This window comes from Lichenostomus cassidix, chromosome Z (assembly GCF_008360975.1).
Source record: "Lichenostomus cassidix isolate B80296 chromosome Z, HeHo_3.0, whole genome shotgun sequence".
Lineage (NCBI taxonomy): Eukaryota > Metazoa > Chordata > Aves > Passeriformes > Meliphagidae > Lichenostomus > Lichenostomus cassidix.
Window position 1 is genome coordinate 1,169,840 of NC_139511.1, and position 23,141 is coordinate 1,192,980.

General features: G+C 47.0%; 2 protein-coding genes across 4 annotated transcripts; one reads left to right on the forward strand and one right to left on the reverse strand.

Moving 5' to 3' along the window:
- Window positions 1-511: 511 nt before the first annotated feature.
- RPS23 (ribosomal protein S23) lies at window positions 512-2,399 on the reverse strand. Its single transcript, XM_085042513.1, has 4 exons — window positions 2,248-2,399; window positions 1,843-2,002; window positions 914-1,034; window positions 512-701 (listed from the first exon to the last, which is right to left on the reverse strand). The coding sequence occupies exons 1-4, from the start codon at window positions 2,249-2,251 to the stop codon at window positions 555-557; spliced, it is 432 nt and encodes a 143-aa protein (XP_084898639.1). The 5' UTR covers window positions 2,252-2,399; the 3' UTR covers window positions 512-554.
- LOC146424210 (V-type proton ATPase subunit S1-like protein) lies at window positions 2,369-21,244 on the forward strand. Of its 3 annotated transcripts, none has more exons than XM_085042512.1 (7): window positions 2,369-2,870; window positions 13,541-13,581; window positions 14,279-14,340; window positions 15,892-16,133; window positions 18,324-18,374; window positions 19,243-19,486; window positions 20,622-21,244. In XM_085042512.1, the coding sequence occupies exons 1-7, from the start codon at window positions 2,842-2,844 to the stop codon at window positions 20,922-20,924; spliced, it is 972 nt and encodes a 323-aa protein (XP_084898638.1). In that variant the 5' UTR covers window positions 2,369-2,841; the 3' UTR covers window positions 20,925-21,244. The 3 variants fall into 3 exon arrangements, with proteins under 3 accessions (XP_084898638.1, XP_084898637.1, XP_084898636.1); XM_085042511.1 differs by lacking the exon at window positions 2,369-2,870 and adding an exon at window positions 2,984-3,140; XM_085042510.1 differs by lacking the exon at window positions 2,369-2,870 and adding an exon at window positions 9,090-9,213.
- The last annotated feature ends 1,897 nt before the right edge of the window (window positions 21,245-23,141 follow it).

Here is a 23,141-nt window from a genome sequence, read left to right on the forward strand (position 1 = left end):
TCCCAATCCTTTCTCCCCCAAGTTGGATCCACTCTCGTGCCTCTCTAGATCTCCTCTTTGGCTGAATTTCTGTTTCCTTTATGAAAACCCACACAAGTTTTTGGCTCCAACGCTTCCGTTTCAGCTGTCCCCTGCCCGCTCCTGTCGCGACATCTGGTGGCGACTCGGCCTCACGACAGCGCTCAGCACTGCTCCAGCGCCACTAAATCTGCCTCCTTTGGAATTTGAGACTCAGAACCGCGAGGGGATTTAGTCCCCTCTACCTTCCCCAGTTTTACTGCACCAACGTCGAGATTCTCAACGTGTTCTGAGATTCCTTATCCATTTTCATATAAATTACTGAATTTTCACATTAATTTGTATATAAATTAGTTGAAGCAGATCTTTTTCCTCACCACACAGATGAACTGCAGCTGATTAGTAGTGCCAGAGGGTTTGGGCTTTTTCTATAGGTTTTTCTGACTTCCCCATGTCCTCCTCCAGCACCCCCACAATAACAAGCAGATCACTCTTTAAATCAAAGATTTTATTGGTGTTCTGATCACAGAGAGCATTTACGACCTGGGTCTCTCCTTCTTGCCCTTGTAGAGGGCCAGCAGGGACACGTTGGCCACCTTGACCACCTTGAAGCGCACGCCTGGGATGTCCCCCACGGCGTGGCCCTTGCGCCCAAAGCCGGCCACCAGCACCTCGTCGTTCTCCTGGGACAACAAGGGACAGGTGTGAGTGCTGAGAGGGACACAAACCTGGCACTGCACACCTCCCACCCAGCCGCACCCACCCTGCCCCAGGAAAGCTGGGAGTGACCAAAACCCATGGAAACAAACCAGCTAGCAGATTAAATCAGCACTAACAGAGGAAACCTGCTATTCACACCTTTTTCTCACAACACTTTAGGCTCTTTGGCAGTTACCTCGATGAAGTTCAGGCAGCCATCGTTGGGGACAAAAGCTGTGATTTTTTTGCCGTTCTTAATGAGCTGGACCCTCACACATTTCCTGATGGCAGAGTTGGGCTGCTTGGCTTCCACCCCCCTGCAAGGGAAACCAGTGAAAACATCAGTGTGGTGGACCATGAGGCTTATTAATTAACAACCGCAATTAACTGCTTTATGTTCAGTGTGAATTGTATCTGTACTTCACAACCAAAACATTCTGTTTAGAAGTAGTGAATTAATAGCCTATTTAACCAATATTACAAAGTATGTATTACCGCAGATTTATATATGAATACATGAAGTATCACTTCCTAAGCCAAGTAAAAACCTAAAATTAAATGACCTCCAGACTAATCCAGTAAAATTCTACAAAATTAAACTAAGAAGAAACCCCTGAACAACCCAAATCACAGGAACAGTGACCAAAAAGCAGAGCCTTGGCAGCATCCCAGTGAAGTTTATAAATTATTAAAGGGGGGAAGACAGAAGCAGGTAGGATCTACGACACATGGTACACAAGCACCATTTTCTTTCAGTCTGTGCCCAAAATCATCATTTCCCCCAAGCTAGGTTAAAAAAAATCGTTTTTCCTTGATTTTTTTATTCAAGTTTCTTGTTTTTTCTTACTTTCCAAAGAAATTTGTTTTCTACAATTCTTGCCAAAAATCCCCATTTTCCCGAATTTTTGAAAAATAACCGGAAGTTTCTCATATAGCTTCCATGTGTGCAAAAAAAAAACCTTTTCCCATAAATCTCTCCCCAAGATTCACCCCCTCCCCCGCCCATTTTAGTACTAAAATCCTTCTTTTTTTCTGCAGTTCGTGGGGGAGGGGGAAAACCCCCCAAGCCCTATTTTCCCCATCCCGGGGGCTCTATGACCCCACGGGGCCGGGAGGAGCACCCACACTTTCTCCAGGACGATGCCCTTGGCGTGGGAAGCGCCCCCGAACGGGTTGGCCTTCAGCGCCGTGCCCAGGTGCGCCTTCTTGTACTGCTTGTCGTGCCACTTCTGGTCCCGGCGGTGGCTGCGCAGCTTCCGAGCGGTGCGGAGGCCTCGGCACTTTCCTGCGGGGCGAGACGGGGCGGGCGTGAGGAGGGGAAGGAGCCGTGAGGGGAAGCAGCGCCCAGGCCATGGCGGACATGCGGCGCGTAATGGCGGGCGCGGCCTGCCCGCCCGCAGCGCTGCCCGCACGGCCCCGAGCCGGCTGCGGGCGGCCGGGCAGCGGCTGCGGAGGGCCGCGAGTGCCGCCGGGGATCCCGCAGCCCCGGCCCCAGCCCCACACCCGGCCCCGGCCCGCCGCCACGCTCACCCATCTTCTCCGCGCGGCTGCCGAGCGAGAAAAGAGGGAGGAGAGTCTGCGCCCGCCGCCTATAGCCGCGCCCGGCAGGACCCGCGCGGGCTGCCCGCGCCGCGCCTGACGCGAATCCCGACCGGCACCGCGCGGGGCGGCCCGGAGATCAGTGAGACACCGGTTCGAGTCCCGGGGGCGGTGCCGCTAGGACCCCGGCCGGTGGTGTTGCCGGTTCGAGTCCCGCTGTGACCGAACGCTGGGAAGGGAATTTTGGACTCAAAGTTAGACAGACACAGAAACCTGACATTGTTTTACTGCGGCACGGGCTGCCCGGGGGTCTCTCGTCCTGTCACCCACACCGAGGCGCACGCTTGCGTAGATTATACTCAGTGACACGAATGTGTTTTTGCATTCCAAAAACTTTGCTAAAAGCCTTCCACGCACAACAATCAATTGCACATTTCTTGTTACACATGCACGCGTGTGTGTCACCTCTTGTCACCCCCAGCTGGCCGCAGGGACAGGCTGATGTTTGCTGTGGCTCTGTGGTGATCTTTGCCAACAAACCCACGCAGAGCAACGCCTGGCCATTAGTGACACGCAGAACTGCCGATGGAAGATCATCGGAGTGCCACTGGCGGGTAAAACTGCAGGTTTTGGTTATTTGGTGCCCCTCGTTTCCATGAGGCCCTGCTGGGCTGCAGGGTTGGAATCCCGAGGCCGAGGGTTCGAGTCCCGCGGGGGGCGAGCCTGTGGGCTGAGCGAGGAGCTGTCCAGGCTTGGCGGGGATCGATTGGGAGAATTCCGGGATTTCTGCCTGGAACGAGCCTGTCCTGAGCCGGGATTCACATGTTCTCCCAGGGGAGAAACCACAGAACGAGTGAAAACTGCCTCAGGCTGCGGCAGGAGAGGTGCAGGTTGGAAATTGGGGAAATTCCCTCCTGGAAAGGCTCTGCAGCCCTGGCACTGGTGAATCCCCATCCCTGGAGGGATTAACAGCCCTGTGGATGTGGCACTGGGGACATGGTCAGTGGTGGCCTTGGCAGCGCTGGGGGATGGTTGGACTCACTGGTTTTGTGGGTCTTTTCCAGCATAAATGGCTCTGTGATTCTCACTTCCAGCTTTCCATGGAATCATGGATTGGTTTGGATTGGGAGGGACCTGGAATCCCACCCAGTGCCATGTGCAGGACACCTTCTGCCATCCCAGGCTGTGCCCAGCGCTGTCCAGCCTGCCCTGGGCATTTCCAGGGATCCAGGGCACTGTGACTCCAATTCTGCATTGCCCTCAGTCTCCCTGCAGATCTGCAGAGCAAAGTCCTGCAAAAGAAACAATCTGGTGTGTCTCCATTTCGAAAGCTGCTTCAGCCCATGGTGTCAAACTGCATCAATCCAAATCAGGAACTTTCCCTTCCCTTCTGGGAGTGTCCCTGAAGAGGCAGTAATTAGATACAAACACATATTTTTTAACACAGCCTGTGCTCACTGCTTAAATAGAAATTATATGCTTTATGTGTTCATGTAGGGCTGATTCTACATTCAATCTTTATAGAATAACTAATAAAAAATTGTAAATATTATAAAAATCTAACCTTCCCCCGCAAAAGAAACCCCAAACAAAAGCCATAAACTCCATCAACACTTTGAGGAGAAAACATTACTGTTACAAAAAGCAGCTCTTGAAGATGCAGTTCCACTGTTGGAATGCAGTTGCTGTTTGGTAATTTTAAGACCAGAGGAGCTTGCCTTGTAAAAATGCTGCAGCTTTGCTTTGCAATGTTAGGAATATTAGGAATATTTAAAAGCTGACGAGGAAGGCAATGGGTGAACACAACATAAATATAATGTAACAAGCTGGCATTTCTGGCACAAATATTCATTAAGATGTCGAGATCTGGGAAACAGATGGTTTGTCATGAAGCTACTGTGGGATGTGCTCTTTTTAAACTACACCAGGACTTTGGGACACTTCTGTTAGGACAGGTTTTCTTCATTTCACCACATTCTTCAAAATCGGTGCTGAGTTTTTGTTTTTTTTTTTAAATCCAATATATCATAGTTTAACCCCAGATTGCAGACAAACACCACACAGCTTTTTCCTCATTCCCTTCCCTGTCCTGGAGGGGAAATAGAGTCAGTAATAATAGTTAAAAAGAACTGTATGATAATTGAGGCAACAAACAAGAAGAAAAGCCACTTCAGGCAAATGAGTGAGAGGTGTGCAGGCACAGGTGGCCTCAAGATGTGTCCCTGGAAGGTGTCCCATGGCAGGGGGTGGAACAAGGTGACCATTAGGGTCCAGCCCAAACTGTTCTGTGACTCTGAGACCCACAGGCTCCTTCCTGTCCCTGTGGAGGTGTTTTTGCAGGAATTCCCACCCTGGGCACAGCCCCAGGGGCACTGTGGGCAGCTGTTCTCTTTGGACAGCACCAGTGCTGCCAGATAAGCGCTTCTAAAATTAAATGTCTTGGTTGGCCGAGCAGATAAATCCACCCAAAATCCCACCACTTATCCTAAAACTCCTTGTATAATCTGATCTCTGATGCCTGGTGTCCTGCGGCGCTGCACAACCAGGGACAGCTGGGTTGTGACACACACTGGGCTTTTGTGGGGTTTTCTGTGCAGTTTCCTCCCTGTCCCTTCCCTGAAGGTGGAGTGGGCCTGGAGTCCTTTTGGGGATTTCTCAGGGATGGGATCCTTTAGGGATGTGGGGAAGGGTGTAGGGGTTAGATGTCAATCACAGAAACCCAGAATATTCTGGGTTGGATGGAGCCCTGAAGCTCACCCAGTGCCACCCCTGCCCTGGTAGGGACACCTCCCACTGTCCCAGGTTGCTCCAAGCCCCAGTGTCCAGCCTGGCCTTGGACACTGCCAGGGATCCAGGGGCAGCCACAGCTTCTCTGGGAATTCCATCCCAGCCACTCCCCACCCTCACAGGGCAGCAGGAAAGAGTTGCAGCAGGATTCATTTTTGCATCCCATCCCAGAAGGATGCAGAAAGGCTTTTTGGCCTAATTATTTTCCTAGAGGGAGTATTGTGTTGGAGCTGAACAACCCTTTTCTGTATTTTAAAGCCAGTTTTCTGTCCATGCTTCTGTTGCTTTGTCAGTGCACTGTGGATCAGAGCAACAGTGATAGATCAGATTAAAGAGGTGGAGTGATGTGTTCAGTGCTGATACGTGAGAACTGGCTGACACCTCACACTTTGGCTAATTTAGGAAGCCTCGTGGTGACCTGGTGTGGCCTTGGAAGGTGACTGCAAGCAGCTGGAAAAGGTCTCTGCTGTGTGTGCCTGAGGAGATGCAGCCATGGAGATGAATTATCCCTGTTTGTCTCATCTGCAGCATGCAAACCCAGCATGTGCACAACTGCAGCAGCACCAGGCAGCACAGCTGCCATCCCAGGGTCACCATCAGCATCCCTGTGGTCACCCCGTGTGACAGGGGGTGGCTGGACAGCGGTGACACACGGGGGATGGCAGGGTGCCACATCTAACCTGCCACTCTCTGCCTGCCTCTGACAGAGCTGTGAGCCTTTGCACTGACTTGAACTGAGTGTAATTACCTTTCCTGAGAGGTAGATTAAAAAAAAAAAACGTTGTTTAAAGTGCAATAAGAGCTGCTGTGCCTCCTTCCTGGGGGTGGGAATGTCTGAGCTGCCCTGGTGGGAGATGGGAAACAAACAAGTGGCACTTTGCTGCCTGATCCTCAGAGGAGGAGTTCTGCATCAGCAGTAATCACAACCAAAATCTTATCTCCAAATGGGGGGAAAAAAGGGTGATAAACAGCAGTTTAATCATTTTACTTGGGATACTGGATACTTTTAGCCTGTCATAGCCATTCTCATGGGCTGTAAACAACAGGAGGAGAGGGAACAGCCTCAGGCTGGGCCAGGGGAGGCTCAGCTTGGCCAGCAGCAGGAATTTCTCCATGGAAAGGGTGCTCAGGCCTTGGCAGGAGCTGCCCAGGGAGGTTTGCAGTCCCCATCCCTGCAGGTGTCCCAGGAATTGCTGGCTGTGGCACTCAGTGCTCTGGGCTGGGGACAAGGTGGCCATTGGGCACAGCTGGGACTCCATGGGCTGGGAGAGATTTGCCAGCCTCAGTGGTCCTGGGATTCTGGGGTTCTGTTGACTTCCCATTGACTTTGCCCTGCAAGTGGTTCATTTGTGGCCTTTGTGGCCACAAAAAGTTCAAGGATGAAGATTTTCTGGTTGGTTTCAACATAAACCAGACAAGAGCACAACAGCAATTCATCAACTCAATCTCAGGAGCTCCCCTAACCATGTCCTTTCCAAGGCTCTGTTCAGACTTCCTTTTAAAGCCCTGTAATGCAGAGATGCCAATTTTCTCATCATTCTTCACCAGAATGAAGATCTAATTTCTTTTTAGGTGTCAAGTGAATTCGTTTATGCTTGAACCTCATAAAAAAGCAGCATTTTTAAGAAATGTGGAATTGTTATTATCAGCAAGAGTCAAGGGGCAAGGAAATACTCTTCTTTCTCTTAACATTACCATTGTTTCAGGTGATTGCTGATTCGTGATTTATTATCAGGACCCCTAGCATTAACATATAGTGAGGAAGTCAGGATATGTTCACTGATTTATTCTGATTTAGCCTATGTTGGTTGTTTGGTGTGAGGTGTTTTCTGGGTGGTCTGCAAACCCCTCCTTTGTTTCTGAGCAGTTATTTTTTTTTCTGCTGTGAAATGGTGGTCTAGGAAAGCAAATTCCCTCTGGAACTTGACAGCACCATGGAAACACAGGCTGGAAGTGCAGCTAAAAGTACATTCTGTGGTCACAGGGCATCATTTGGGGTTCAGCCTGGGCTGGCTTTACCTGTGGCCTGCCATGTTTTGTTTATGCTGCTTCCTTTCACTTTCTCTGTTCTCAAAGGACAATTTTTTCTCATTCTTTTGGGCCATTCTGGCTTGTATTTCAGCATTTTTATCTCATAGCTTTCACTCCCAAGTGGATGAAGAATGCTTGGTTGAAATCTGAAGGCAGCACCAGAAAGCCTCTCTGTGCCTTTCCCCTGCTTATTTAGGAGTCAGGAGTGCTGAGGCACTGAATAGTGACATTAGTGTCCTCAGAGTTTTTAGACACTTCTATCTCCTCCCAGGGCTGTTTAACTTTTTTATGTGAGCCACGTGTCTGTGTAATTGTTCTAAGTTTAGCATCATGCATTCCCAGTGCTTCTCAGAAAATTTAGGGGTCATTTTCAAGTGGTTTTTGCTTAATCCTACGTTCCATCATCTCATTTTTCAATCTGGGATTCTCACATAAGTATCTTTACTCCTCCTTAAATTGGATAGAAGCCGCTCTACTGAGGACAAGCTGCTGGGGGATTTCTAAGATGAGCAGATACCCTCTGCATCCCAGAAGGAGAAATGAATTAAGATGGTAAATCCCTTTTAATGGTTGCAATGCTAAAGCCCCAATCCTTTTCTAATATCTGGAATGCAACAGGCAGGAGCTCTTAATCAGCAAAGTGCAGCTTCACTGATGGTCTCAGCAGGTAGCAGGACAGGAGTGGGTGTGTGATACCCACAGATTGGGCAGGGCTGGATGGGATTTTGGGAAGGAATTGTTCCCTGGGAGGGTGGGGAGAGGCTGGGATGGAATTCCCAGAGAAGCTGTGACTGCCCCTGGATCCCTGGCAGTGTCCAAGGCCAGGCTGGACACTGGGGCTTGGAGCAGCCTGGGACAGTGGGAGGTGTCCCTGCCAGGGCAGGGGTGGCACTGGATGAGTTTTAAGGTCCCTTCCTACCCAAACCAATCTGTGATTTTGTAATTCAAAGCACCAAATGAATTGATCCAGAAAGCTGAACACACACAAACTGAATTAGTGCCCAAGAAACGAAACTGGTTCCAAATATTTGGCTCCAAAGCTTGCAATGTCTTGCTTTCACATCTGTAAAGTCGAGATAGATAACATATCTATCTATCTATCTATCTATCTATCATCTATCTATCATCTATCTATATCTATCTATCATCTATCTATCTGTCTATCTATCATCTATCTATCTATCTATCTATCTATCTATCTATCTATCTAATCTATCTCATCTGTATAATATATCGGTGATATAAGGTATACCGTTTCAAAGTACATGCAATTTTGTCTGTGAACAGAAGGAGAAATGCCAGAGCTGCTTGTAAACATCACCCTCACCTCCCTTTAAGGTTAGGGTTAAGTACAGATAAGAAGTGAACCTCTGCGTGCTTTCAGAGCCCGTCTGATCTGATTGCCATTCGCCCCTTGGCAAGAAGCTCTCACCCAGTAGTTTCCCCAGGCCGAGTGATCTTTGCTTCAGGAGGGATCCGGGAGGTTCGGGGAGCGCAGGGAGGGCGGTGTGAACGGGAATGGGGCAGCGATGGAGTGGGGATGGGGCAGGGATGGGGCAGGGACGGGGCAGGGATAGGGAAGGGATGGGACAGGGATGGGGAAGGGGAAGGGATGGAGCGGGGATGGGGAAGGGATGGGACAGGGATGGGGAAGGGGAAGGGATGGAGCGGGGATGGGGAAGGGATGGGACAGGGATGGGGAAGGGGAAGGGTTGGAGCGGGGATAGGGAAGGGACGCGGTGGAGATGGATGGGGCAGGGCTGGGACGGGGATGGAGCGGGGATGGAGGTGGGATGGAGGGGAGATGAAGCGGGAGGGGAGACAGGGATGGGATAGGGCTGGAGCGGGGCTGGAATAGGGCTGGAGAGGGGCCAGGGTAGGGATGGAGAGGGGCTGGGTCGGGGCTGGATGGCACAGCGTTGGGATAGGGATGAAGCGGGGCTGGGATAGGGCTGGAGCGGGGATGTATGGACGGCTCCGCCCGCAGTGTCCGCCCCTCTCCGCCCTCCCCGCCCCGGAGCCGGGCTGATGCTCGGGGCGCGGATGCTGCTCGCTGCCCATGGAGCGGCTCGCTGCCGTGCGGCTGCTGCTGCTGCTCTCCTGCGCGGGGCTCGGCGGCTCCGAGGAGAAAGGGAACAGGTTTGTGTCCGGGCGCGGCCGCGGAGCTGGGTGAGCGCAGGTTCTGGGCGCTGTCCGCGGGCAGAACGCCGGGACGCCGCTGTGGTTTGCTCTCCAGGTTTGAAAACACCCGCGGCTAGTGCAGACGGTAATTATTTTGGAGCAGGCAGTGCGTTAGAGGTGTGACTTTGAAACAATTTTGTGAACGTGGTTTAAAATCGTGTGTGTTCTGTGTATCCTGCTATGTTTCATTTCGTTTCAATGACTCTCACACTGACTTTCCCTGGTGCCTGTGAAGATGGAGCTACAAACTGTGTGACAGCAAGGGTGTGAAAACTACTCCGAGGAACAGAGGCACGAAAATACTCTGCTAGTGTGGAATGGATATTTGAAGCGTGAATTCAGTATTGCAAATTATTGGAGATTTGGGTTTATTGTTCGCAGTGGAGTTTTACTCTGCAATGCAACACAAACAGCACAGATCATAGCAGGGGGAAGAGGGGACTTTGTAGAGCCAAGCATTGTGAGAGTGAAAACAGCCTGAGCTGTAGGAGTGGAATGATGCCCAAAGTCACCCAAAACTCACTGAACAAATATGCTGGTGAAGGTCGCAGCTGTCAGTAAAATCTGTGCATTTGAGGCAAGAAGGACATGTGGTGATCTGCTTAAGCTTGTATTAAGAGATCTGGTAGCCAGTTACAGATAAATACTACAATATGTTTTCATTAAATAGCTTATTTGCTGCTCTCCTCAGCCAGTTCTCAGATTCCTTACTGCTCTTCTTAGTATAATTCCACTTTTTCCTTTTGCAATCAGAGCAAAATCTGACAGAGGGTAAGCAGTGGAGCATTACCTGGACGTTATTGCAATAAATATTAATAGATGAAGTTGTGATCCCAATGCCAGCGAATTAAATGGGGATTTGGCCTCATTGGAAGTGGGATTGTGCCTGCACAGTGTTCATTTACTAGGAGTTCTGTGAGCTCAGTTTCTCTTTTGGTGTGAAAATGGAAGCTTGAATATCTTCTTGTTCTGATCCAGACTGTGTTGGACACACATTAAATTGCAAATCAAGCCCTAGTAATCAGTGCCTTGTGAAATATTTGTGGAAATCTATCTCCCTGTGTCAAATCACACATTTAAAAATCAGAAGATTTGTGGGTTTTGTAGATACTTGTTATTGATAGAACTCACAAAGAGGCATTTAAAAGCTGGTGATCTTTTTTTGTCAGGATGTTTCTTAGAAGGAAGCAGCTCTTTCCCTGAATTTGTCTGTCCAAACTTACACATTTATAGTGTTAATAATTTCATTGGGATTCCTTTTGCTGAGTGTCCCTAGAGCACAAGCAGTGCATTGCCCCCAGGTGCTCCTCACCTTCATTTTGAGTGCATTTGAAGGGTCACACGTTATTTTCCAGTTAAATGTCTCATAAATTAGCTGCAACTGGTTCAGCAGCCAGGGATGAATTCTGCATCTGGACAGTATCAGTCTTAGGGAGATCACTCTGGAGTGATATAAACACTGTTTCTGTAGATGTGGAGAACATCTGGTGCAGTTTATCAGAGCAGTAATATGAAGAGTAGGAGTGTGGACATGGCATGGAAGCTGCCTGTGGCCTCCACACTGAGCCCTGCTGAGTGCCAGCATTATTCATGTGGCTCATCTGAGTGGAGAAAACACTGTTTACATGGAAGTCCTCAAGAGCTGGAGTCTTCATCAGCCTCTGCAGACAAACAAGCCAGACTTGGTTATCTTATGTAGATGGATAATGTCATCTGATGAGAGGGAATTTACACTTCCTTATACTTATAATCTTATTTAATTGGGTTTTACATAGTGATTAGTCATTCCAGTGCTTTGTATTAGGGCTAATCCAATTTCATGTGAGTTCCTAACATGCTTGGTATGGTAAATTCAACATACAACATACGTGCCTGGGTGTGTCTGCCAGAGTTGTTTACCAGCTGGTGAGGAAAAAAATCAATCAAAAGATGCACCACTTGTGATCAAATGTGTTTGAAATTTCAGGGTAAGAGAGGCTGATAAAAGGGTAATAAATTTAAAAGGCTGGTCTCTATCTCAATGCACTAAAAATTACTTGCTGTGGGGAATGCTCTAGTGCTAGCTACTTTCTTTTCTCTTATACATGGAATTACCATTTTTATAATCAAAAGGGAATACATATTTTTAATGTGTAGTTATTTTCCCATTTTTTACTTTCAATACTTCTCCTTCCCTGGAACATGCTGCAGCTGAGGACAGCAGGGAGCTGGTGCCTGTGGATTGCCCAGCTCTCCTTTTGGGTGGAAAAGCTGCAGTTTTGGGAGCAGGGTGGGGATGCTGCCATGGATCACACCTTGTGACACCTCGGGCTGACAGAGCTGGTGACATCAGCATCCAAAACAGGGACAGCCACAGCCTGGCCTGATGGATTTCCCTTCCTGCATGCTGGAAAGGAGGCAGCCAGCACTGCTAATTAACAGGGTAATTAGCAGGAGGGCCTGGCTGGAGGCACCTCCCTCTCGTACCTGACAGGGCTGAGCATGTTTGCCACGCTGTGGGACTCGGTGGTGACTCTGCTCTGCATTCCTCATGGAAACATGAATATTTCATCATCCGTGCACATTCATCTCAGAATCCTCATGCTGAGAGCAGGGATGTGACATCCCTGCCGGAGTGGCTGTGCCTGCACGGGGTGTGGAGGAGCCAGCCTTCTTTTTTCTCAATGGACAGTCACAGAAACAGAATTAACCTTTCCTCTTCCCAGAACTGCAAAAAAAAACCAGTCAGGGAACGAAAAGAGTTGTACAATTTTACACCAATCTTCTTCCAACCCCAGTGTTTTAGTCCCCACAGTGTGGGGATTTCCAAGCTGGCATCATGGGCTAAGAGTGCCTAATTATGCATGTATGCATGTACTGTTCAATTATGCATATAGAGAGGAGCTAAAAGTACAGCTAAGCATAACTAGATATATATATATAGGTGCAACTAAGTATGACTAAAGTCAGAATAACTAAATAATTTACATTCATTTATTTTTGGCCTGCCTTTGTTTTGTAGATTTCATGCTGAAAAAAATGCCCCCAGATCACCCATTTCAGCCTGAAGGCACAATCTGTCATGAAGAGAGACTGGCAAAAACAAAAAAAAGCTGCATCAAGTTACAAGACCCATAGTCCTATCTGTAAAACAACCAAAGAGAGAGTTTTGTTTGAGCCAGAAAAGAAGGTTTGGTCCGTTGTAGCCATATCTTTTGTTAGCTGTGTGCCAAAATCAGATTATTTCCCCTGATCTCTGAAGCCTGGAGCCTCTTGGAGACCCCAGGTCAGCACAAACCCTGGCACCCAAAAAAGCAGTGGGACAAAGAGTGACCCACTCTGAAAATGCTTCCTGAAGCCACTGGGGCTTCAGAGCTGCAGAAAAGGACAAAGTTGGCCTCTCCATATGTAAATAAAACTGACAGATACATTTTTAACAGTGTTGTAATTTTCTGAATGTAAGATCTTTATAATCTTTTTAAGTTCTTTCAGCTTGGCAGCACACAGTGTTCACAGGGCTCCAGGCTGTGCCACTGTTTTTTTGACTCGTATTTGTCTGCCCTGTGATAGAAATCAGGTTGGGATCACTCCTAGGTGTTTTTTAGGTGTTTTTTGGTGTGTGTGAATCCATTGGACTCTGTAGCTCAGGAAAGCAGCTTGTGCTGACACCAGCTGAAGACTTGTGCCTAGGAAGAAAATCACGGATTTCTTCTTTGGGAATTTCTTGGGAATTCTTTGGGAATACTTTGGGAAATTCATGGGAGTTTCATGAGCCTGGCAGTTGTCACTCGAGGTGTGCATCACCTGAGCCCTGCCCTGCAGATGACTTCCGTGGGATTTGTTATTGCCTGGAACCATCCAGGAGCTGTAAATCTGTGCTTAAGGCGTGCCAACCCTAACTGCTTTTCTCTGAATCCAGCGTGTTCCTTCTGGGGAACAAGGGTGGTGCAGAGCTCTCCTTGCTGCCCCTGCTGTGCCCTGAGCTGGTTCTGTCTCTGCCCCAGAGCTGATGTCTCATGAACAGGACAAGAGGAGCCTTTTGTCAGGTTGGGAAGGACATGGGAGTGCCTGTCAGGCTGGTGCAGCTGAGTGATCTCTGAAAATGAGACATTTTTAGCCTGGGTGCTGCAGCTTTGGAGTAATTTTCCCAGTTCTTGTGTCATTGACCAGCCAAGGACCTGAGCTACCCTTGGAATGTTTTGTGGAATGAAGCAGCAACAGGAGGTCTCTCCCACCAGTAAACTTGCTGCAGGCTGTAAATCCAGATGCTGGATATGCAATAAAATATTTTTCTCCTCTCTTCTAGTTCATACGAATTTTCAGATCAAGATTCTCTCCAGAGAAATGGTAAGGCTTTTAGTGGGCTGAATCCCTGGGTGCTGGTTCTGTTAGTGTGGCTGCAAAAGATTTCATTCCCACATGTTGCTTCTCTTGGCATTAGTGACTCTTCTGTCACATGTTTTGTTAAAGCATATCCCTCTTTAAAATACACCCTTTAAAGGATTTGCCTGCTTTGAAATAATAATTTACTGTCCAACTCCTAGGTGCAGCGAGAATGTGGAAGAAAAAGCATTCACATTTTTTTAACCACATGAAAACAGAGTTGAATGTTTGAAGGATGGAGCTGTGAGAGTGTCCATGAGATGATCTGTGCTCGTGAGAGCTGGGGTGTCAGGTTATTTGTCACAGCTCCCTGTCCCTGGCAGTGCAGGGAGAGAAGTTCCCAGCACAGTTATCACACTTCTGCCAGGCAGTTCTGCACATACCCTTTGATGAATTTGCTGTATGAAGAAAAAAGCATCTTTTGTTGTGTTTGAGGTGAATAAATAGAGATACAGACTGTGTTCAAGGAAAAGAAGAGTTTGGTGAACAAGGAAAGGCAATATATTGAAGGCAGTATTTTCTGCAAGTCAAGTATTTTCCAAGACAAAATCAGTTATTGTGACACATTTTATGCAGGGATAACTATTGTTTTTACAATAATTTACAGATGACTGGATGTTTGCAATATGCTAATAATGAAGCAACACTCCTTCTTCTGCAGGTCAACGTTACAGTGGTGGTGTGAAGCCCAAATTTAATGCCAATCCAGTGGCAATTGCACAGGTAATGCCTGGAGGACTGGATCTGTGCAGTCTTTTCTTAGCACATTTAGATCTTTCAACTGACATTGCTGAATTAAGTTGCCTTTACATTGTTTACAAGAAACAGCCAACAAAACCATCTAAAACACTGTGATACAGTTCTGCTTCACCACCTGTGCTTTTCTGAGGGCTGAGATGACACTCCAGGTGCTGACTGGCCATGGGTTTGGTGTTTCTGGAAGAACAAAATCCTTATATTCATGTTCTGTACAATGGCATTTGACTGCTGTCACCAGTCTTGTGCTTACAAAAATTGGTACTGAAGGAATGCTGAAGCAAAACTTCAGATTTTTAGTGGAATTTTTTTTCCTGAGACCACGCTGCAGGTCTTGTCAAAAACTGGGCATGAAAGGCTGTCTTACCAAAAGAATCTTACCAAAACTGATGCACTCTGGTGTAAGTAACATGTTGAATAAATCTCTCTCATGTGCACTTCTGAGGAGACAGCCTTGTCACGGATTTAAATACAGTCATAATCACTCAGCACATTTCCTGACCATGATCTTGCCTTGCCTTCAGCTTGCTGTTGTCAGTGTTTACTAATTTTAATCCTGAAACATCCTTGTGCCCTATGCAGGGTCCAGTATCAAAAGGGATCTTTCAGGGTCTGAGCCGAGTTATGATTTGCTAATCTGAACAGCACAAAAAACCCCAAGAAAATCCTCCTAAAAAAAAAATAAATTCCCTCTTCAAGCCAAGACAAAACCCTGGGGCATAACTGCATCCCTTCTGGAGCCTGGTGAGATGCTGTTTATGACTGGGAGTCAGAAAAACTCTCCTGTTTTCATGTGAACTCTCAATCATGAGTTGGAAAAAACAGCCATTCAGACATTGTGTGTGTTATCCTATTTAGATAGGACAGAGATGGTGACTGGAAATTGGAGTGTGGAATCTGGGAATGGCAGTTAAATTCTGAAGTTCTTTCTGAGCCCTAAGTCAAATCATGTTGCCTGGCATCCAGTTTGTCTTTTTGCTGTGGAATTTGGCTCTTGGGAGAGAGCAGTTTGCTGATGTCATCCCTGCAGGTGACAGGGAAGCTGCAGTCCCTGGGTTTCAGCCTTGCAGCTGATGCTGTGAAGGCAGGGATCCATACCTGAGCCATCCCTTTCTGCAGCTGGCATTTCCCTGATTTTAAAGCCCTGTTGAGCCAAGCTGCCTGGAGGTAGGTGTGAACTCAGACACTTCTCTCACCTGCACAGCTGCCCAGTGTGCTCCCAGTGTGCTGGGCTGTGTCCTTGGCACAGCCTGAGTCCTTCTCAGTGTGCTGAAGCAATTCTCAGAGGTGTCCCAGAGAGTTTTCAGCTGGGTGAGCACCTTGTGGTGCTCGCTTTGCCTCAGCCCTGCTGTGCTGGAGGTTCTGTGTTGCCATCCCCGTGGTGGGAAGGGGATACAGCCACCTATCCCTCTGCTCCCTCAGCCCAGGGCTGGCTCCCAGTGTTCCTCGTGTGTTCTGCTGGGATGGGAACTCCTGAAGTTGCATCCTCTGATGGAAATCTCCTGTGTGGTCCCTCAGGTGGCCAGCTACAACCTGAGCAGGGGAGGGCAGTGGGAAGGAGCAGCCTGGAGGCCACTGCCCCACGGCCACTACAGCCCCCTGAATGTCACCATCAACGGCACCCCCTGCATCCTGTTCTGGGCCAAGAGGATCATGATCAGGTTTGCCAACCACACCCAGCTGGACCTCACAGAGAAGACCTTCGGTGTCCATGCCACGGTGGACGTTGGGGACTCCAACTGCAGCGAGGACAGTGCCATGTAAGGAATTCTGCCCTGCTGGTGGGAGCAGTGCCAGATAGCAGCTCTGGGCAGCCCGTGTGGGAGAGCAGACCTGCAGAGCCCCAGGCTGCTGTGAGAGAGCCCTGCCACTGCAGGCAGCAGGGTATAGACCATGGGCACACCATGGACTGGCTGCCTTCAGGGGCAGCAGTGCCTCACTCCCAGAGCCAGCTTTGCCCTCAATGCCCATGAGGCTGGAGCTGTTGGTCTGGTCAGTCCCCAGCTGTTTTGCACAGCTGCTTCTGGGGCTGGAGAGGGGATCCTGTGCTGAATTTGGGGGCTCAGGGGCTGTGCATGGCTAATGAACCCTGCAGGGTGTGTGCTGCAGACAGAGTGGGTGCATTACAGCTTTGCATGTGGCACGAGAGCGTCTGCAAACCTGAGCTTTGCACTCCAGCCTGACTTTAATTCCTTCAGTATCAACAGCATTTTGCAGTTTTCCTAAGTTCTTCTCACGCTCAGTGAGAAGCATTTAGTAAAATTTTGGTTTCTATGCTTCTCACCTCGAGTGAGAGCTACACATCAACCCCACTGCCTCCAAAATCTCCAATGCCCTGGCTGTTCCAGGAAGGCAGGTGGTGTTTTTTACTTCCTTTGCCATGTGCCTGACTGTTCTCTCCCTCCATGCAGGATGCTGGCTGCTGACATGGCTCACACCACATTCACTCTGGGAGGCCTAAAAATCAGGAGGGAGATTTCTAACTGAACATGAGCCAGAGTCCACCCCACAAAAGGAGTTTAAATCTGTAATGACACACACAGCAATATAAACAACATCACCAAACGCAGCAGTTTCATTTATCTCCTACACAACTTTTCACCTGTACATCTAAAAATGTTTTCACAGAAAAGCAGGTGTTACCTCTTTCTGATTCACATTTTGGTGAAAATCCTAGAAATCCTAGAGTTTCACATCCTAGAAAACTGAAAGTAAAATTGAAAAGGAGCCCAGGACTTTTGCCTGCAGTATCATAATATTCAGCTAGACATTCTGAATGTTACATCATCAGCATGTGAACTAATCCAGCACTGTTTTGGCAGGCAGAGGTAGAGAATGGAGAAAAATCATGTTAAAAATATAAAGTGGTAGCAAACATCCTTCCCTCTCTTCTGGCCCACAGTTTGGAAATAATCTCAGTCTGATTAGTAATTATTGTGACCTAATAGAAAGTATGCTAAAGCAAAATGAAGGGTTTCAAAACACAGGGAATGGTATCAGATATAATAATCCAATCTGCATTTTTTTCTTAGTTGAACGCCACATTTGCCTGCATCTAATCCTCAACTGTCTCTGATTTCCCTTTGTAACAAAGCAAAGATAGTCTGGATTCAATGTCCTGGTTTATGGGGCCAGTGTTATCCAAGAAGATCACCTATAGAATTGTAGGACTAGCTGTTTGGTGTGTTCATATTTTTTTCTTTTTGTTGTTTTTTAAAATATTATTCTCATTTAATTTTGGAAGTCTTTCAGAATCTGCATGCTTTCACTATGTTTTGTTTTTGTCTTATGTGAGCAATAAGAATCTCTATGCAGGTTTTCAGGGGCAAAATACTATTTTTAAGCTTCAAGAATATATTCCACTTAATCATGTACTGAATTAATTAACCTGATAGTTAATTAATTAACCTTTCACCTTATTAAACTCCAGGTGCCCATGGCCACTGCAGGTGAGCTCTGCAGAGCTCAGGGCGTTTCTGGGTTTTTAAAGATGGAATGTGGAAATCTGAACTCTCACATCTGCTTTCCTTCATGCTCTGATATTTAAAAGGATGAGGACAAGGTGTCTGTTAATGACACTTTCTAATGACAGATGGAAGTGATGCTTGACTGAGATGTCATGGCTTGAGAAGGGGAGCAGGAATCTCCTGAGCCTGATTATCAGCTATGGTGGGAAGCAGTGGGATTGAGTTGTCTTGGAAGTTAAACATGAATTTCTATTCTTTCTGGATAGTCCAATTAACAGGTGAGCAAGTTCCAATTAACAGGTGAACAAGTGTATTTCACTGGAAGAAGATTTAATCCTTTCAGTTTTTTTCCCCACTGACTTTAAGGGTAGACTAAGCAAAAAAATCCATGTAGAACTGAGCTTAATCTTCTGTTCTGCTTTATTCTCTGAAGATTTCAGATTTTTGTTTTCCTGGCCTGATGTTACTTGCTTTTTGACCTAGGCTTTCCCTGAAGTTTGGTGACATTGGCAATTTAAAGGGACTTGTTATCAGGTAAGCTTTTAGAATAAAAACCTTACCAGATAATAACATGTTAATATACATTTTTATTTTACAGTTGCTTGGGGAATTAAAGAGAATTTTTTAAAGCAAAAGTGAGAGAAGCTCTTGTATAATAGAAACACCTGCATTCAGCATGTCTGTTACCTGCCTTGTTTTATTAAGGCATTTCTTCTACATTGACTTTTCCACTCATGGAAAAGTTTGGGTCATCTCTTTTGTGTAGAATATGCCCATGCCTGAGATTGTAGGTAAACCTTGCTAATTAACTACATTTTACTATGGGAATTAATGTGGGGATTTCACCTCCAGAACCAATAGTGTGGCCTGCTGAGGTATCAGACTGTGACCTACATTATGTTTGCTTCTTGGTGATAGAATTTAACAGCATTTCTTGATAAGCGACTTTCCTTACCTTGGGTGGAGGGTACAATTCCAGTGTTGCATACATATCATTCCCAATGATTAGGCAAAATCCCCTCATGTTCTTCTGGCTTTGTGGGAGAGCACCAAACTCCTTCAGCTGCCACGACAACCTCAAATCCCAGAATCCCAGGATATATGGGATTGGAGGGACCTCTGGAGCTCCTGCAGCCCAAGGGTCCCTGGAGCAGTGACCCAGTAAGGTGTCCAGCTGGGTTGGCATGTCTCCAGACAGGGACACTCCAGCCCTCCCTGGGCAGCTGTTCCAGGGCTCTGCCCCTCCATGGGAAGCTGTCCCTCCCTTCCCAGACTCCATGGAAGGAGCAAGAGCTCACTGGTACAAACTGGTCACACCAGTGAGTCTTGTCAGGTTGTTCAACGTGGGAATTTAGCTGCAATCCTTTGGCTCATTTTCTCCCTCCTCTCTCAACATTCCCAGGCTCTTGCTGACCACCAGCTACTACCAGCTGTCAGTGCAGAACTGGTTCAGCCTGCACAGGCTGCAGCTGCTCTACAACCACTCAGCCCAGGCCACGTTCAACGCCACGGGGATCCACGCGCCGGCCAGCTACTCCTTCCACTGCGAGCACGTCAGCAGCCTGCAGAGATACGATGCCCTGCTCGTGCCCAGCTCTGCCAGCGACCTCTCCAAGCTCTGGGAGGTCACTTTCGTTGACTTCCAGGTGATTTTCCGTGGATTTCAGCCAAATGGGTTAGACCCATGGGTCACCCTCCATGCACACTGTACGCTTGTTCCCTACACGGAGCACAAAATAGAAACTAAGACTTTTCCTGTCAAAGGAAATTAAGGGCTATTTTTGGTAGTCTTTCTGTCTGTGTTCCCTCTAGTGGGGAGTGAATTTAATTTCCATTGTTACACCAATCTGAGCTGAGGTCTCACCCTCAGCATCAATAACGACATCACACAGGTGTGGGATGCATCTCACTTCACTTTTGATGCCAAGGAATTTTAACCTTGTGCTCTGACTGTAGTCACCCCAGCCTGCCTCTAAAGCCAGTGGATAATTCCCCTGACCCATCTTAAGTCCTTATTTTAGGATGAGATTAATAATCTTCTGAAAGTGCCAATTCTCCTGTGTTTGACAGTGAGGGAGCCTAAGATGGCAGGACTGGAGAGTCTTCCTTTCAGATGCCTGAGACAGAGGGCGTGAGGAGCTGACAAAGGGGAATGGAAAAAGCTGACCCCCTTTTCTCCCCATGTGATAAATGCCCCTGGACTGATCCAGTGGAGCAGACAGCCAAGTCCCTGAGTGCCAGTGTGGTAAAATCCCTATTAGAACTGAAGCCACGAGTAAGACTCACTGGTGTTTCCCACAGTTGGGTGCAGCTTCCTGTAGCTTGGATGGTTTGCTGCCATGTACCACACGTGTGGGACTGGTGAGAAAAACCTTCTGCTAGGGCAGGCACTTGAGAATATTTCCTGGTTTGTCATGTTGAAGTTTAGGCAGTTTGAAGCAGGGACTCTGGGGACTCTCAACAAGTGATGCTGGAGATGCAGAGTTAACATGAAAGGTGCCATGCTTGCCATTAAATATTGCTGGGCCATCAAGAGTGAGTGTAGAAGGTTTTGTTTGAAGCACAGCTGCAAATCCTTTGGGCAGCAGCGTGGAGGGGATTAGAGTAGCTGGCAGTTTCTAGAAGACTGACCTGGATAAACTCTGAGCATTAACTCCAGCTATTGCTGGGAGACACAACTTTGCAATGTGCAGGTATTAAATTAGAAATTCTTACTGCCATCAGGAGCAAAGTAACAAACACCAGTGCTTCATTTAACATGATCCCTCTTTTCTCTTATAGATTCAAGGTTTTAACGTTCAAGAAGGACATTTTGCCTACGCCAAGGACTGTGCATCCTTTCTGTCCCCAGCAATCCTGATGGGGTTGGTGATGTCCCTGATTCTGCTGCTGGTCCTTGCCTATGCTCTCCACATGCTCATCCACCTGAAATCTCTCGACAGGCACTATGAATGCAAAGCTTCTCCTGCCTACTTTGCACAGATGAAAGACAGTGACATGGGGGATGAGAAGGAGCCACTGAGGAGCAGTGGAAATGAGTCCTATGAACTTAGAAACCAGCAGTTTGGTAAAATCTATATTTAGCAGCGTGCATCTGTCTCAGTGAAACAAGAGGTGTTTTCTTCTGCTGGCACTGTTGTGTGTAGTCTGTGCAGATTTTTTACCAGCTGATGAAAGGAAAAGTAGGTAACAGATTGTTTAGCCAGTTATTCACTGATAATCATCTCAAAGATGCCTTGGGAGTGAAGGTGGGATACAAAAATTCCATTGTGAGTAGGAGATATTCATGTTGTGGGACTCTATTCCTGTAGCAGAAAGCCAAAATGTATAGCTTTTCATCCAGTTTACCAAAAGTCTTGAAAAGAGAATCAGTAATGGACTCCTTGAAATTAAATAAAGGTTAAAAAAACCCCAAAACCAAACTCTTTGCTTATTCTTTCAGAAGGCAAGATTTTTCCCTCACTTTGTATTTGCTCTGTGTCCTGACAAAATAGCATCATTTTCTTTCTCAGGATGCATTGCCCTCTTATTTCCTAAGTTACATCCCCTCCACTTTGTCCTCATGATCTCCTTTTCCTGCTCTGGAGCCTTCAGGGCCACATCAGCTGTGTTTTTATCCCCTGCAAGGATGGAGTAGCAGCACCCTGGCACTTTCCTGTGTCTGAGCTGGAGGTTTACCCTGAGGATCTGCTGGGAGATCCCCAGACATCTGGTCAAAGGCTTACCCTCAACTTCCCGGCCCAGTCCTGTGCCAGAAGATGGATTACCAGCATTATGTCCTGTAAGTCGAGGTTAATTTCTTTCCTACCAAATCCCATCAGTCTCCCTTGGGAATTGTACCTGAATGAAGATTGCCAGATTGAAAATATGTATATACAGAGCAGTGGAAGCTCCCAGCAGTGAAAAGGGTACTGTGATATGATTTTCCCTGCTGCTTCTGAGCATTTAGGATGCTGTTGTCCCACTCATCCTTTCTTCTGATAGAGGCAAAGTTTGGGAACTCCAAACTTGCCATAATTTGGCTCTGATTTCTAGCAAGTAAGAACACAGTGATGTTCTTAGCACTGTAGTGCTTTCAGGTTACAAGTAATGGAAACTCCAGTGTGATAGAAAAGCAACCAAATCAGATTTGCAAGCAAATACCTTTTTTTATTTTAGATTACAGAATTAATTAGTTGTTTGTAGCCTTTGTGAATTATACTGCAGTGATGCTGGTGAGAGCTCAGGGTGCTGAGCAGGAGATGTTCCTCGTGGTGTGGAGAGCAGGGCTGGTCTTGTCCCTCACTCCTCACACCCTTTTCCAGCCCAGCTGTGTTCCCTTTGCCTCACCTTGGTTTTCAGGGTGAATATCTGCAGGCTTTGTGCTCGAGAGGCTCAGCACTGCACATCTCCAGCACGTGTCAGTTCAGATTTTTGGGTGCAGAATCTAAATATGTGTGTGTGGCTGTTCCAGGCCCTCCTGAGCAAGAGACAGTGATTTGTACCTGACAGCTTCCAAGGAAAACTTCAGAAAAAAGAGAGAATGCAGATAAAAATTTAAAAAAATACCAAGACAAACACATTTTCTTTCTGTTCATCAGTTTTTTCTAAACATGACTGGGTTACACCCAGGACCTCTTGGGGAAAGGAGTACAGGTAGAAGTTATCTCTGCTGTGCTTTTTGTGTTGCATGGCAAAGGCAGGTGATTCTACTCTGCCAGGTATCCTCTGTGTCATCACAGTTCTGCTCAAATGCCAGGAGGATCTGGAAAGGATAAATGCACTAATTGAATTAAACAGGAAATACAATGTTTGTCTTGGGACTGGAATGATGAGCAATATATTTGTAAAGAATTAATGATTCTTTGGTGGAAAATGCACCAGAAAAAAAAAAAAAATCATCTTAATTGCAGTTTCTGTCTCCTGGTGCCACTTATAAAAGCAAGCACCCATGGCTGAAAAAGATAAAAATGTGTGTTTTACATTCCCAATAAGCTGTGTTTTCTGTGAGCAAAACAAAATCCTTATCAAATGCACATTTTGGAACAGCAGAGACATTCTGCTGCCTTGGTCCTGAAACAAGGAAATTCAAGTTAAAATGATTTGTGTGCTACAGAAATAAGATGCACTGGCACTAACAGACTAATTTATAAAATATAAGCTCTTTTACATACATAATTTTGTTGCTGCATGAGAACAGAGCAGCCTTTCTAACGTGCATGTGTTCATTCAAACATAAACTTCACAGCTTCTCTTCAAAACTGATTCACTGTTTCAAATTCAGGGTCCTATCCACTCCCACACAGAGCCAAAAGGAAGAGT

Excerpts from the sequence above, each read along its gene's own strand:
- RPS23 (XM_085042513.1), bottom strand. Across the intron at positions 1,035-1,842 it reads GGCATCGTCCTGGAGAAAGT|GGGGGTGGAAGCCAAGCAGC; the intron begins GTGGGTGCTCCT and ends TTTCCCTTGCAG. Across the intron at positions 702-913 it reads GCTGCCTGAACTTCATCGAG|GAGAACGACGAGGTGCTGGT; the intron begins GTAACTGCCAAA and ends TTGTTGTCCCAG.
- LOC146424210 (XM_085042510.1), top strand. The coding sequence starts at position 9,134 with ATGGAGCGGCTCGCTGCCGTGCGGCTGCTGCTGCTGCTCTCCTGCGCG. Across the intron at positions 18,375-19,242 it reads TTAAAGGGACTTGTTATCAG|GCTCTTGCTGACCACCAGCT; the intron begins GTAAGCTTTTAG and ends CAACATTCCCAG. Across the intron at positions 19,487-20,621 it reads TCACTTTCGTTGACTTCCAG|ATTCAAGGTTTTAACGTTCA; the intron begins GTGATTTTCCGT and ends TTTCTCTTATAG.